At 40.7% G+C, this 15,685-nt stretch overlaps 1 protein-coding gene across 2 annotated transcripts in view; it reads right to left on the reverse strand.

Annotated features, from left to right (window-relative positions):
* The window catches only part of rock2a (rho-associated, coiled-coil containing protein kinase 2a), a 239,694-nt gene that overhangs the window by 119,436 nt on the left and 104,573 nt on the right, over positions 1–15,685 (reverse strand). For both annotated transcript variants that reach the window (XM_041187906.1, XM_041187907.1), the window contains exons 5-7: positions 14,232–14,492; positions 12,688–12,832; positions 3,091–3,229 (exon numbers count right to left, since the gene is read on the reverse strand). In XM_041187906.1, the coding sequence (XP_041043840.1) occupies positions 3,091–3,229; positions 12,688–12,832; positions 14,232–14,492 (545 nt within the window). The remainder of the gene's footprint in view (positions 1–3,090; positions 3,230–12,687; positions 12,833–14,231; positions 14,493–15,685) is intronic.

Genomic DNA, 15,685 nt, shown 5'->3' on the forward strand with positions numbered 1-15,685 from the left:
TCCACCAGCAAATATCTGAGGCTAAACCATGCAGTGTGAAGGTTTAACATCAAATCTGGCCCTGACATGGGCTTCTGACCACATATCAGCAGCATCACTAAAACAAACTATTTCAACCTCCGTAACATCACCTGATTCTGGCCTGCCTCAGGCCATCTGCTGCTGAAGCCATCATCCATGCCTTTGTTACCTTTAGGCTTGGTAATTCCAACCGATTCCTGACCAGCCTCTCATCTACCATCCTTCATAAACTTAAGTTCATCCAAAAACTGCACTACTCATATTGTCACAATGATGTGACGTGTGCAATATTAATATATTAATCTTTAATTTCATTGACTGGTCAAACATAAATTGAACTGCTTTAAAAAGGACTTTAATAAAAGCAAGCAAAGACACTGACTTAAGATGGTTGCTACAAGTCACTTGACGTCTGGTTACAAGTTGACCAGTTTCTGGAAGGTTCCAAAGTGAATTACAGTTAAAACAACCTCCTATGGAATTTCACAACTGCTGATATCAAGGACTACTTCAAAAGGTTTACTCTAACTGTACTGGGCCTTACCATTTGCATCTCTATAAAACTGCCTCTCGAGCGGCGAGAGTCTACTGGGACAATGGGTATATGGAAGGTGTTCTCCCTATCACATCAAGATGGTTGATGGATTATTCAAGAGTTAAAGGCTGGGACATTACAGAGTCTGAACATCTCGGCCATACAACAATAGCCACGGTCTGCCCAGACGCGAGTAAATCAATTGCCTTCTGAAATCATTATGGGGTGAGAGGTCATGTGTCTAGAATAACCATTTCTGGATGTCCGTTATTACAACCCCCAAGCGAAAGTCTGGAAGATAGCTGCCAATGGAGCAGTAACGATCTCTCTCCCTTCTTTCCCAAGTTCAAGGCCCTATATCGATTACAGTTTGAAATCCAGCAGAGAGAGAGATAGAGAATTTTCAAACGAAAAGAACATCAGGTACCGAAATCATCAACTTTTGGAAAAGGTGGATTATGTTTAAAAAAAAAGGGGGGGGGGGGGCTGTATCCAGAAATTGAAGTTTACATGGGCTTCAACTCCAATGAACTTTCAAGACCACCACAGAAAAATTCCGCTTCAGCCATAGATACCAGCAAAGGACTCACAAACGGTTAACTCTTTTTTTCACCATTTAGCATTGAATGTTAATACCGCCAGAAAGTAACTTCCTACTGTATAACTTGTTATTCTGCGTATGCGCATACGTGTGGGGCGAAGTGCAGACATGGGTTTACGTTTCTAAATATCTGTATGTAATTACTTGGTTTTTAGCTCAATAACATCTAATCCCTTTGTGCTTTAAGCTCAAGAAAGCAGGGCAGACTAGTTTCTTCGCAATCAGCATGTAAATGGTTATAAATTCACAAAAAACTCTGCTACAGTCAGACCTGGAGTGGTGAAATAGGGGAGTCATTTTTACCCTTCCCACATGGTTGTAACAATATCCTAACTCTCACAAAGTCCCGTTTCCTTATAACCCCTGTGCTTGTTGATTGATTTGGTTCCCTGTTAAGTAATTCCTCAATTTAAAAATTCTCAGCCTTGTTTTCAAATCCTACCACAATATTCCTCCCACCCTATCCCTGCAACCTCAGAGACACCTGTGCTTCTCCAAAACTGGCCTTTTGTGCATCCTAGTTTTTAAATCACTCCAGCATTGGCAGCCATGCCTCTAGTTGACTAGATCCAAAGCTCTGAGATTCCCACCTTAAACCTCTCTGCTTCTCAACCTCTATTCCCTCATTTAAGACACTTTTCAAAACCTCCCTCTTTCATCTGTCCTAATATCTCTTTATGTGGCTGGGTGTCAAATTTTGTATGATAATCCTCCTGTGAAGCACCTTAGGATATTTTAGTGTTATATAAGTGCAAGTTAATGTTAAGAAAATCAATTCTATAATATTTTTGCAGTAAGCTATAAATTTGTTAGTGAAGGTGTTTTAAAATAAACATTCAAGAATTTATCCATGCCTATGTGCAAATGGCACATGGATGGCTTCCAAAAATGACTAAAACAAAAATAATTACCTGGAAAAACTCAGCAGGTCTGGCTGTATCGGCGGAGAAGAAAAGAGTTGACGTTTCGAGTCCTCATGACCCTTCGACAGAACTAAGTAGAAATAGGAAAGGGGTGAAATATAAGCTGGTTTAACACACCTTAAACCAGCTTATATTTCACCCCTTTCCTATTTCTACTTAGTTCTGTCGAAGGGTCATGAGGACTCGAAACGTCAACTCTTTTCTTCTCCGCCGATGCTGCCAGACCTGCTGAGTTTTTCCAGGTAATTCTGTTTTTGTTTTGGATTTCCAGCATCCGCAGTTTTTTGTTTTTATCCAAAAATGACTGTTCTTCACAGTAGTTGAATATACCTAAATACTTTTGCTTTGATTGCTGATTACGCAATGACCTTCCTGACTTGATGCAAGCTCAAAATGAAAATTGCAACTTGAAAGTAAAACTTACACTGCAGATAAACATTCACAATGACTTACAAACAGATATAATGTTAAGTTTATATTTAACTAACAAATGCTTTTAATTTAATTCCAAATTTCACCAAAACATCACAAACTGTTTATAACTTACACAAATAGTGCAATCTACAGATCTCAAGGAGCACAGTCAACTACAACCCATTACTTTGTCATGGTGCTGTGAAGAAATTTTCACTGCGTTAAATTGATATTTAACGTAGTCTATCCAGCTTTACTGCAAGCCTTCCTCATGTTTATGAATTGCATTTGTACCAGAGACAATAAACATAGAAAGGTCCACCACCTCATCCTTGAGCCATGGTGATCGATCAACAAAAGGAAAAGATTTGAGAAAATGATCTGTACATTTCACAAGGAAATTAATTGGGGCTCAATATCTACAATTATAGACCATCTTTGTTTTCATTATTTGTTTCAACCTGAAAAATGTCAATTATGTTAAAGGCCATACGTTTATATATAACTTCAATTTAGAAATAAATGGTACCTTGCGCTAAATATTACACTTGTTAACTTAGTATTTAATAGAAAAATTATTGAAATTTTAAGAATACCTGTCAGTCAAGAAGGCACAGATGAGGTCTTTGGCATGCTTTGAGATTTCAACATCATCTGGAAAATTGAGCGAATTTTTGTGATCCATGATTTTACTATATGTTCCCACAAGGGAATCCGCATAAAATGGAGTATCACCTGGTAAAGAAAATACAGGAAGGATTCAGGTGTTACACATTTGTATGTTGTAAAGTTGCAACTTTACTCTGCAAGAATAAACCATCAATATGTTGAAAGCCTCATCATACAACATAAAGGTCCACATTCAGTTTATGCTTTTTTTAAGCATTCTGAAGACAGATCATAGCAGTCAATCATTGTAGCAATTACAAAATAAGAAACAAGTAACGTTATGACAGAGAGAAATTGATTTATTTATTAGTTGACAGATTGGCAGCTGGAGTTAACACACAAATCACAAACATAGTTTTGTTCTTGTATGACTATAAGTGTGCTGGGCGAGGCTTCCCAGATATAAAAGCAATACTTTTGCCTTGGTTAGAATTGTATTTCTTAGACAGTGAAGGATTTTGAGAAAGATACAACTTTTAACAATAGAATAGTTCTGGGAATGTAACACTCTTATTCAAAAAGGGAGGGAGACAAAAACAATAGTCCAGTGAGCTTAACATCTGTCATTGGGAAAAGGTTAGTCTATTATAAAGGATGCAATAGCACACCGCATTTAGAATTACATAATCTATTCAAGCAGAGTCAGCATGGCTTCATGAAGGGAAATCATGCCTGGCAAATTTATTAGAATTCTTTGAGGAGGTAACTAGCAGGATAAAAGGGAACAGTAGATGTAACATATACGGATTTCCAAAAGACATTTGATAAGGTACCGCACATAAGGCTACTTAATAAGAGCTCAAGGTGTTGGGGGTAGTATATTAGCATGGATAGTGGATAAAGGATTGGCTAACTAATTGAAGACAGAGTTGGGATATGGGGGCCATTTTCGGGATCAGTACTGGGGACTCAATTATTTAGAAAATATATTAATGACTTAGATGAGGGAAGTGAATATACTATCGCCAAATTTGAGGATGGTACAAAAGTGGGAAGGCAAGTAGTAGGGATGACACAAGGAATCTACAGAGGGATACAAACAGCTTAAGTGAGTGGGCAAAAAGTAGCAGATGGAATATTATGAGGGAAAATGTGAGTTTATGCACTTTGGCAGGAAAAGTAGAGTAGCTAAATATTATTTAAATGGAGAAAGCCTGCTGAAGGCTGCAGCACAGAGGGATTTGGGAATCCTCGTGCATAAATCCCAAAAAGCTAACATACAAGATCAACAGGTAATAGGGAAGGCAAATGGAATGTTGACTTTTATTTCAAAGGGAATGGAGTATAAAAATAGGAAAGTCTTGCTAAAACTATACAAGGCACTAGTTAGACTTAGAATACTGTGAACGGTTTTGGTCTCCTTATCTAAGGAAAGATGTACTGGCATTGAAGGCAGTCCAGAGAAGGTTCACTAGGTTGATCCTGGGTATGGAGGGATTTTCTTATGAGGAGAGGTTGAGTAGGTTGGGCCTGTGCTCATTGGAGTTTAGCAGAATGAGAGGCGATCTTATTGAAACACATAAGATCCTTCGGGGGGCTTGACAGGGTAGATGCTGAAAGGTTGTTTCCCCTTGTGGGAGAGTCTAGGACCAGAGGGCATAATCTCAGAGTAAGGGGTCGCCCATTTAAAACAGAGGCGAGGAGGAATTTCTTCTCTCAGAGGGTAGTGAATCTGTGGAACTCTTTGCCGCAGAGGGCTGTGGAAGTTGGATCGTTAAGTATAGTTAAGGCTGAGATAGACAGATTTTTAATCAGTAAGGGAATCAATGGCTATGGGGAAAAGGCAGGAAAGTGGGGTTGAGGATGATCAGATCAGCCATGATCTCACGGAATGGTGGAGCAGACTCGATGGGCAGAATGATCTACTTCTGTTCCCACGTCTTATGGAATTCCACTTCAGGTCCATAAAAATAGAGGCCAAGAAGACATAGAAGACATACAGGTGATAGAAGAACAATGGACTTTAAAAGGAAGGGATCGTAACTGCTGGCTACACTTTTGAAAGATTAAAAAAACTGCATCTGAAGTAAACAAGATTGCCATAGTCTCATCAAAAGGCAACAAGATTTAGTGTTTCAATATTTCATTTGCAGGAAGGAGAAATAAAAACCAAAACTGAAGGGCACACCTGAAAAGCCAAAACTTGTCTTTTCTTTTAAGATACTGAATGACTTGCCATATATTTCAGCATTTTTAGTTTAATTTCACATTTCGAGCATTTGAAATTTTTCCCGAGAAGAATGGATACTGAGAGCATTGAGGATGTGCAGTCTGTACGAAACTGATGAATGTGGACTGTAACCAATCAGCAAAAGAAGAATGGCTAGGATTGAATTATGAGTGAAGGTTATTGATAGGAACAAGTCAGAGCGGAACACAGGAACTACTTAATAAAAACAAAATCAACAAATCATTGTATGGATAGAGTGATTTGAGAGGAAGCTAGATAATCACAGGATAGATATACAACAGATCTAGCTTCTCTAAACTGGGCATTACGAGATACTGTGGACCAGCAGCTGCAGCAGAATTGAATTCCACCACAATCTGTAACCTCTTGGTCCAGCATATCCCGCACTCCTCCATCAGCAGCAAGGCAGATCACCAACCCTGGATCAACACAGGGCAAATTAGAGATCAGGTCAAAGCTTTACACTTGTGCTTCATTGAGTTAGGAATGGCAGTGGACAATTAAACAACTAATGGGAGGAAGATCCATGAACAACCCCATCCTCAATGACAGTTGAGCTCAGCAGTGCATGCAAAAGAGAAGGCGGAGGGTTTCCCAACCACCTTTAGCCAGAAGTACCACATGGATGATCATTTTCAGCCCCTACTTGACATTCCCACCACTGATACAGCAAAGGCAAGGGGCCCTGTCCAAATCCTAGCTTTAATGGTGAAAGCCTAGAAGTAGTCATGCCACTGGGAAAGCTCTTCCAGCACAGAAACACTGGCATCTACCAACAATATGCAACGTTGGCCAGGTATGTCCTGTTCACAAAGTTTACAACAAATCCAATTAAGTCAATTACTCTATCAGCATACCCTCACAATCGACAAAGTGATGGACAGAGTCGTCCCTCTCTAAAATCACTGTGGGTGTACCTACACCACATGGACTGCAATGGCTCAAGAAGGCGCTCAACCACCACCTTCTCAAGGGCAATTAGGGACAGGCAATAAATGTAAACCTTGCCAGCTATGCTCGCATACCAAGAACAAATAAAAAGTTGCCTAAACTTGATTTGTATTTCCTTGAGTTTAGAAGGTTACGGGGTGATCCAATTGAGGCACTCCAAATGATAAAGACATTTTAAAAGAGTATATATAGAGAAATAATTCCTGAAGGTGATGATTTCAGGTCAAGAGCGAATAACCTCAGCATTAGAGGTGGGCAATTTAGGAGACATGACAGTGTGCTTGCACATGAACAGGGGAGAGAGCTCATCCTGAGTGAGACACAGCCAGAGTGAGCGTGGGTATTGGCAATTTGGTGCACAGTGGGAATTCAGTGCAGAGGGGAAGAAGTGCTCTTTGCATTTCTTCCTTGCTATCCAGCTTCTTAAATCTTCAGAGTGTGGTCTTGCCCTGCGGCAGCAGTAGAAGCTACAAGGGAAAGGACTGACTGGTAAGTAGTGGGTAAGGTCGGCTAAGTATTTATTACTTTAATCGCTTATTGTTCAAGGTCTTTTTGTGGTTTATAGTTTGTATATTCTATAGTAACGAATATCAGGAAAGAAAGGCCCTACAGTAATTGATTTAAAAGGTTTAAGTTAAAGGGATAAGTCATGGCAGGAGAGCTCAAAGCGGTGCTCCGTGTGAGAAGCCGGGGACATTTCCAGTACCCCGGACCAGCATGTGTGCAGGAAGTGTGCCCAGCTGCAACTCCTGGAAGCTCGGGTATCAGAGCTGGAACGGCGGCTGGGGACACTGTGGAGCATCCGCGAGTCTGAGAACATCATGGATAACACATTTAGAGAGGTGGTCACACCGCAGCTGAAGGGACTTGAGGAAGGAAGGGAATGGGTGACCACCAGGCAGTCCAAGAGAAACAGGCAGGTAGTTCAGGAGTCCCCTGGGGTCCTGCTTGCAAATCGGTATTCCATTTTGGCTGGCTCCTCCAAGGAGTGCAGACAGAGCCAAGCTCCTGGCACCACAAGCAGCCTGTCTGTGCAGGAGGGGAGGAAGAGCAATAGTAATAGGGGATTCTATAGTCAGGGGAACAGATAGGCACTACTGTGGCCGTCAACTTGGCTCCAGGATGGTGTGTTGCCTCCCTGGTGCCAGGGTCCGGGATGTCACTGAATGGCTGCAGGGCATCCTGAAGGAGGAGGGTGATATGGCAGAGGTCATGGTATATGTTGGTACCAATGCCATAGATAGAAAGAAGGATAAGGTCTTGCATCAAGAATTCAGGGAGTTAGGCAGTAGACTAAAAAACAAGAGCTCTCGGGTTGTAATCTCTGGATTACTCCCAGTGCCACGTGCTAGCAAGCACAGAAATAGGAGAATAGGGCAGGTGAATACGTGACTTAAGAGTTGGTGCAGGAGGGAGGGTTTTAGATTCCTGGATCACTGGGACCATTTCTGGGGAACGTGGGACCTGTACAAGCAGGACGGTCTACATCTAAGCCAGAGTGGGACGAACATCCTTGCATGCGGGTTTGCTAGTGCCGTTGGGAGGAGTTTAAACTAATTCGGCAGGGAGAAGAGACACAGAATGTTAACAGAATAGGGATACATCATAATACAGTAAAACAATCAAGTAAGAGGGAGTACAGCTGCATTAAGTTTCAAGGGAGTAAGGCAAGGTTGGATGGCCTCTACTTTAATGCCAGGAGTATTACAGGTAAAACGGATGAATTAAGGGTGAGGATTGACACATGGAATTGTGACATAGTAGCCATCACTGAGATGTGGTTGAGGGAGGGGCAGGATTGACAGCTCAACATTCTGGGATATAGAATCTTCAGGTGAGACATGGGAGAGGGTAAAAGAGGAGAAGGCATTGCATTATTAGTTAAGGGGTTAGTTACTGCAGTAAGGAGAGATGATATCTTGGAGGGGGCATCAAATTAAGCTTTGCGGGTAGAGTTCAGGAATAAAAAAGGGGTAGCCACATTGTTAGGTGTTTATTATAGACCCCCAAATAGTCAGCTGGAAATTGAGGAACAAATATGTGCACAATCTGCGGAGGTATGTAAAAATAATACCAATAGTGTAATTATATTAGGTGATTTCAACTTTCCCAACATTAATTGGGAGACATAGTGTTAAGGGCATGGATGGTGTGGATTTCTTGAAATGTGTACGGGAGAACTATTTAGGTCAAAATGTAGAAGGTCCAATAAGGGACAGCGCAGTGCTGGACCTAATTCTGGGGAATGAAGCCGGACAGGTGGCTGAGGTGGTGGTGGGTGAGCATTTTAGTGATTGCAACCACAGCATGGTACAGTTTAAGTTTGTTATGGACAAAGAAATAGACAAGTTGCAAAAAAAATGTTTTTGATTGGCGGGGGTGGGGGGGGAAGAGTGGATTTTAGTAAAATAAGGCAGGATCTGGGCAGGGTAGACTGGGAACTGCTACTTGTGGGGAAATCTAGAGGAGCAGTGGAGGGCATTCAAAATGGAAATGGGGAAGGTACAGGTTCAACATGTTCCCTCTAGGGTGATAGGAAGGAGTAACAAGCCCAGAGAACCATGGAAGACCAGAGATATTCAGGTTATGATGAGAAGGAAAAGAGGCTTTTAGCGGGTATAAGGGAAGCAAATCAGCGGAGGCATTAGTGGAGTACAGAAAGTGCAGGGTGGGGCTTAAGAAAGCAATTAGGAGAGCTAAGAGGGGATGAGAAAACTCTGGCTGGTAAAAGTAGGGAAAATCCCAAGATATTCTATAAATATATCAATGGAAAGAGGATAACCAGAACATGAGTAGGGCCCATAGGGACCAATCTATGGGTGGAGCCAGAGGACATCGCTAGAGTGTTGAACGAATACTTCACATCCTTCTTCACCCAAGAGAATGAGGATGAAGGTATCGAACTCGAGGAGAGAGACTGCGAAGTTCTTGAGCAAATTGACATAGGGAGTGACAAGATATTGGAGGTGTTGGCAGGCTGAAAAGCGGACAAATCTCCAGGTCAGGATGATTTGTGTCCCAGACTGCTGAGGGAGGCAAGGGAGGAGATCACAAGAGCTCTGACCCAAATTTTTAATTCCTCTCTGACCACGAGGGAGATGCCAGAGGACTGGAGAACAGCTAATGTGGTTCTGCTATTTAAGAAGGGTTATAGAGATAAGCCAGGGAACTACAGGCCAGTGAGTCTCACATCAGTGGTAGGGAAACTATTGGAGAAAATTCTGAAGGGGCGAATTTATCTCCACTTGGAAAGGCAAGGTTTGATCAGGGATAGTCAGCATGGCTTTGTCAGAGGGAGGTCATGCCTAACAAATTTGATTGAATTTTTGAGGAGGTGACCAGGTGTGTAGATGAGGGTAGTGCAGTTGATGTAGTTTATATGGATTTCAGCAAAGCCTTTGTCAAGGTCCCACATGGGACACTTATAAAGAAGGCAAATGCACATGGGATACAGGGTAATTTGATAAGGTGGATTCAAAATTGGCTTAGTTGTAGGAGACAGAGGGTGATGACAGAAGGATGCTTTAGTGACTGGAAGCCAGTGTCCAGCGGTGTACCACAGGTATCTGTGCTCGGTCCCCTATTATTTGTCATTTACATAAACAACATAGATGACTATGTGTGGGGTAGGATTAATAAGTTTGCAGATGACACAAAGATTGGCCGGGTGGTTAATAGTGAGGTTGAGTGCCTTGGGCTACAGGAAGATATCAATGGGACTGTCAAACGGGCAGATAAGTGGCGGATGGAATTTAACCCTGAAAAATGTGAGATGATACACTTTGGAAGGAGTAATTTGACAAGCAAGTATTCAATGAACGGCATGACACTAGGAAGTTCTGAGGAACAAAGGGACCTTGGCGTGTGTGTCCACAGATCTCTGAAGATGGAGAGGCATCTTAGTGGGGTGGTGAAAAAGGCATATGGGACACTTGCCTTTATCAATCGAGGCATAGATTACAAAAGTAGAAAGGTCATGTTGGAGTTGTTTAGAACCTTGGTGAGGCCGCAGCTGGAGTATTGTGTGCAGTTCTGGTCGCCACATTATAGGAAGGATGTGATTGCACTGGAAGGGATGCAGAGGAGATTCACCAGGATGAAACATTTAAGTTATGGAGAGAAGTTGGATAGACTTGGGTTGTTTTAGTTGGAGCAGAGAAGACTGAGGGCGACCTGATCGAGGTGTGCAAGATTATGAGGAGCATGGACAGGGTTGATAGGGAGCAGCTGTTCCCCTTAGTTGAAGGATCAGTCAGAAGGGGAGATAAGTTCAAGGTGAGGGGCAGGAGGTTTAGGGGGGGATGTGAAGAAAAATTTTACCCAGAGGGTGGTGACGGTCTGGAATGCATTGCCCAGGAGGCTGGTGCAGGCGGGTTGCCTCACATCCTTTAAAAAGTACCTAGATGAGCACTTGGCCTCTTCTGCACTCTGTGATTCTGTGACATTGGGAAGCACTTTTTCCACACAAAATGTAGCAGGAATCTGGAACGGTCTCCTCAAAAAGGCTTTGGGTGCTGGCTCAATTGAAAATTTCAAGAATGAGATCAGTAAGATTTTTTTTATCAGCTATGGGTATCAAGGGATATAGAATGTGATGATGGATTTTTTTTATATTTTTGGGATTATGGTGGTATTGCGTGTGTGCGCTTGCATGTGTGTATCCATGACTCATTAAACCGGGGGAGATTAATACAGACAGCTTGTCTGTGAGAAGTGAGAGATAAAAGGATAAAGGTGTTAGGTTCATTTGTAATGAAGGGTTATGGTGTGTTCGAGTTACAAGTAAATACCTTTAATCAAATTTTAAATCCAGGCTAAGGGACTTGGCTTTTCAGCTGTTGAATTTCAAAGGGAAGAAGTGACAAGGAAATGTTACAACTTACAAAGGCTGCATAGGTAAACAGGGGAAGGTATATTAAATTTCTTTGACCAGAAAGTAGAGGCAAGAGGAAAGCATAACAGATTTTTGCATTTGGAGGAGTTCAGGTAAAAGAGGTATGTGGACAATGGAATTAGAGATGAAAGGGGAATAAGATATTTAAGGAAATAGCTGAGTTGTGGTGGCTGTCTGGGGAAATGCCCTGAAGACCAAATCTGTGGGCTGAGAAGGCGTGAAAGTTTTGAATTTGAAGCAGTCACCCAGTTTCAAGTAAGAAAAGTCCTTGTTTTCAGAAAGCAGTTTGTTTCTGAACCTTCTTTTTGAATTTCCACATCTGAGTGAGAGCGTTTGAGGGGTTGTGTATTGATAAAAGTAATTTATTATTTATTTATTAAAGTGACAACGATTCTTTGTTTTGAGTGATACTATTGGATTTTTATGGATAAAAATATATAAAGGCAGTTGTTGACATGTAGGTAGTTTAATTATGTTTTTTTGATCAAATAAGCTTTTTGGCAGTTGTTCTGGAAGACCGTTTTAGCTTTGTAACTTTAATCTTATGCGCTTAAGTTTTTTTCCTTTTTAATAAATCTTTTAATTTTTTAAATCCTAAGGTTATACTGCAGGTCTTCCTCTCCATTTTCAAAATATAAAAAAGAGAGGTTTCCCTCTGGGATCTGACTTGCTCAGCTATAACACCTGCTGTGGTCATAACAGGAGCAATGGCAGTTAAATTGATTTGAGGGGCAGTTCAGCCATAATCTAATTAACTGGCTGAAAAGGCCCGAGGAGTGAATGGCCTTCTCATGTAATGATAGTTTCTGTACATCCACCCTGTTTCCACTTGTGGGTGAATACAGAACAGGGGGGCATAAATATAAGTTAGCCTCTAACAGATCATGCACAGGATGTTGGAGTTTCTGGACACAGACACTGGTGAGAATATGTAATGTGCAGTCAGATGAACTGGTTGACACTGATGGCAATGACATATGCATCTCCTTGAATGTAAGAGGAAAAGGAAGTAGAAAGTTGTGAGGAATGGGTAGGAAGAGATAAGAGTATGAGAAGATTTGTGCAGACTATACAAGTCAGTATAGACGTGTAAGACCAAATGGCCCATTTCTGTGCTGTAGATTCTATATGGTTAATGTAGCCTTCTCTTGTTGCTAGGTTCTACTACTCCCCCAGAATTATTAAGCAATTTTATGTAAAGCTTTCTGTCTAGGATGCCTATTTGAGATTAACGATCATGAAAAATTGCAGGCACAGATGCTGAATCCTGCAATCACATGGTGCACTTGTGAATTAAGTCAACAATAAATTGCAATCTTTAATTATTTAATTGATGTAGTGCACCATATTCATGGCTGCACATAATTTAGTGCAACTGACTTATCAGGAAATAAAACTAATTGAACTTGCGACTAAAAAGAATGCTATAATAAGCCAAAGTCAGCTTCTGTTAGAAGTTTACATTAAATTTATTAAATCTATACTTACCAACCAGCATTTCATACAGGAAAACTCCCACAGACCACCAGTCACACTCCCGGCCATAATAACCATCTCCCCCCTGCGATTTTAGTACCTCAGGAGAGATGTAATCAGGAGTTCCAACTGCTGTGTCACATCGAACCATTCCAGTCTGTGCATTTCAAAGATGGTAATAAGAAAAAGAAAATGCTTTACAAAATAAAATGATAATCCAAAAATTGCAGTCTTAAGCTCACAGAAACATAGAAGCTAGGAGCAGGAGTAGGCTATTCGGCCTTTCGAGCCTGCTCTGCCATTCGTTATGATCATGGCTGATAATCCAATTCAATAGCCTGTTCCTGCTTTTTCCCCCATACCCTTTGATCCCTTTCGCCTCAAGAGCATTTCTGCAATAAGCTTTTAAATGCACTGTTACCATTACTTTGCAGTCTGTGGGACCTAAATATTTCACATTTTCTAAAAGATCTGCATTTTAATGAACAATCCTTGATTTAGTGCAAATTGTGGTCTGTAAGAACTGAAAGTCAGTATATGGCATCTTCCTAATAGCACATAATTTTAAATAAATTGTTGTCAATTTATCAAATTAGGAACAACTTCTGAACAAACATCACGTGGTTTACCCACATGCACTTGAAATCATGTTTTCCCCAACAAAACTAACCGCATTGAAGGGCTTGTCAGTGAGAAGCTATCTATATACAATTGCCAAAGGGCATTGTATATTGCTCTGCAGACAAAAGAGGGCGCCAAAAGAACTGACTATGTTTTCAGAAAAAAACAAGTCAATCATTTGCTTCCACATTCAAAGATAGGAATGAAAGCATCTATCAATAAATCAGAACTCTGGACTGAGTAGCTATAACTTGGTGTCTAGGTTTCCACAAAACCAATAAACGTTCATGCAGAATTAAATGATATGTAATACAGTTCGTGCTTTGATTTTGAAAGCCAAGCATATCAGGATTTAATTTCATGATAATACAATATCCCTCAAAGAAAAACAATCAATTACACAATAAAAGCTCTACAAAATAATTCAGTTGTTTCTCCATAATAACTGCTGTCACATTTAATTAGCAGTGTAACTGAAATTTGTGAGGCTTACATGAGAACATGAATGACAAATCATGCACAAATACAAAATAGCACCATGTATAGCAACCTAAAGTCATGTAAAAGCTGGTATAGACAGTATCTAGCAAAATTAAAACAGATATTTCAGGTAAAAGTGCAAATTAGCAGATGAGAATTAAAGAAAAGTAATGAACTTACATATTAAAATCAGCAAAAGATTAACTAGTTTGTTTACAAACCAACAGCAAGACACAAAAATGTTGTTTTTACATACAGTTATCAATATATGGATATATTAGAATACCATGCTGATTAGTAAATCGTAAAAAAGCAAAAATAAAACAAGTATAGCCAACAAAAATAGTCAGTGCACAATGGCAAAATTTTAATAACATGTTGGTTAGTTTCTGGAAACACTCACTTACAATTTTAAAATATCTCTTTCTATATCTTTTCATTGCACGTTAACTTACCGAATCCATTTTCATACAAGTACCAAAATCTGCCAACTTTAAATGTCCAAATTTGTCTAATAGCATATTATCAGGCTTAACGTCTCTGTGTATAAAACCCATTGAGTGAATGCCATCCAAGGCGAGCACAACTTCAGCAGTGTAGAACTTGGCCCATCTTTCAGGCACATCATAATTGCTCATGAGATTTACAAGGTCACCACCAGGCATATACTCCATTACCATATAGAGATATCTGTCATCTTGAAAGGCATAAAATAGCTGCAAGAAAAAATAGCAAAAGTTACAACAATGTTTTTAATAATAGGAAATTATTTGCGAACATCCTGTTCAACAACAGCACTACTAAACAAAACTGTATGAACAGCTATTTTTAACATTTGTCCCAAAACACTCCATCATTCATATCTTCCACCTGTCCTCATGTGGAGGCTGAATATCATTTTTCAAGTGTATTAAATACCCCTTAGATTTCTATTTAGAAACCGTAAAATTAGCTCTCTGATGCCTTGAAGTAAATATATTGCAGCATGGAGCATTAATAACACAGACCAAGAAGGTGCTCAGTTCTAGCCGCGGCTGCAGTGATTTACAGTGCTTTCAACAAGGACTGCTACAAGATCAACAGTGTTGGGAAAACAACAGATTCGACCTCTACTGTAATGTTCCCCATGGTGGAACAGCCTATTGATAGTTGTTAGAGTCTAGACTGAACAAAAAGAATAGTCACTTGGGCAGGGTCTTTTACTGCTGCCAGCACATGTGAAGCTATGGTCCTGATACGGGGTAAGGGAAATACTTTCTCTGGTTGGGCAGCATAGGCAGGTCATCAATTTAAAATAGACATTAGGGGTGGAATCGTCCAGTCCTGTTGGCATCAGGCGTCATCACAGAATGTTATGATGCAGGAGGCCGCCATTCGGCCCATCACATCTGCACCGGCTCTCCAAATGAGCACTATGACTTCATGCCAGTCTCCTGCCTTTTTTCTACACCCTTGCACATTGTTTCTATTCAAATAATCATCTATGTCCTCTTGAATGCCTCAATTGAGCCTGCCTCCACACTGCCAAGCAGTGCATTCCAGGCAAGAACCACTCGTGTGAAAAAGTTTCTTCTCATATTACATTTGCATCTTTTGCAAATCACTTGAAATCTGTGCCCTCTCGTTCTCAATCTTTCTACGAGGGGGAACAGTTTCTCCCTATTTATCCTATCCAGGCCCCTCATGATTTTGAACACCTCTATCAAATCTCCTCAGCCTTCTCGTCCCCAAGGAGAACAGTCTCATCCCTAGAGCCATTCTTGTAAACCTCTTCTGCACTCTCTCCAATATGTGCACATTCCTCCTACAGTGTGGTGGCCAGAACTGTACACAACACTCCAGCTAAGGTCTAAGTATGGTCTCATATAAGCTCAGCATAATCTCCCTGCTGTTGTACTCTATGCCCCTA

This window comes from Carcharodon carcharias, chromosome 5 (assembly GCF_017639515.1).
Source record: "Carcharodon carcharias isolate sCarCar2 chromosome 5, sCarCar2.pri, whole genome shotgun sequence".
NCBI classification, from domain to species: Eukaryota; Metazoa; Chordata; class Chondrichthyes; order Lamniformes; family Lamnidae; genus Carcharodon; species Carcharodon carcharias.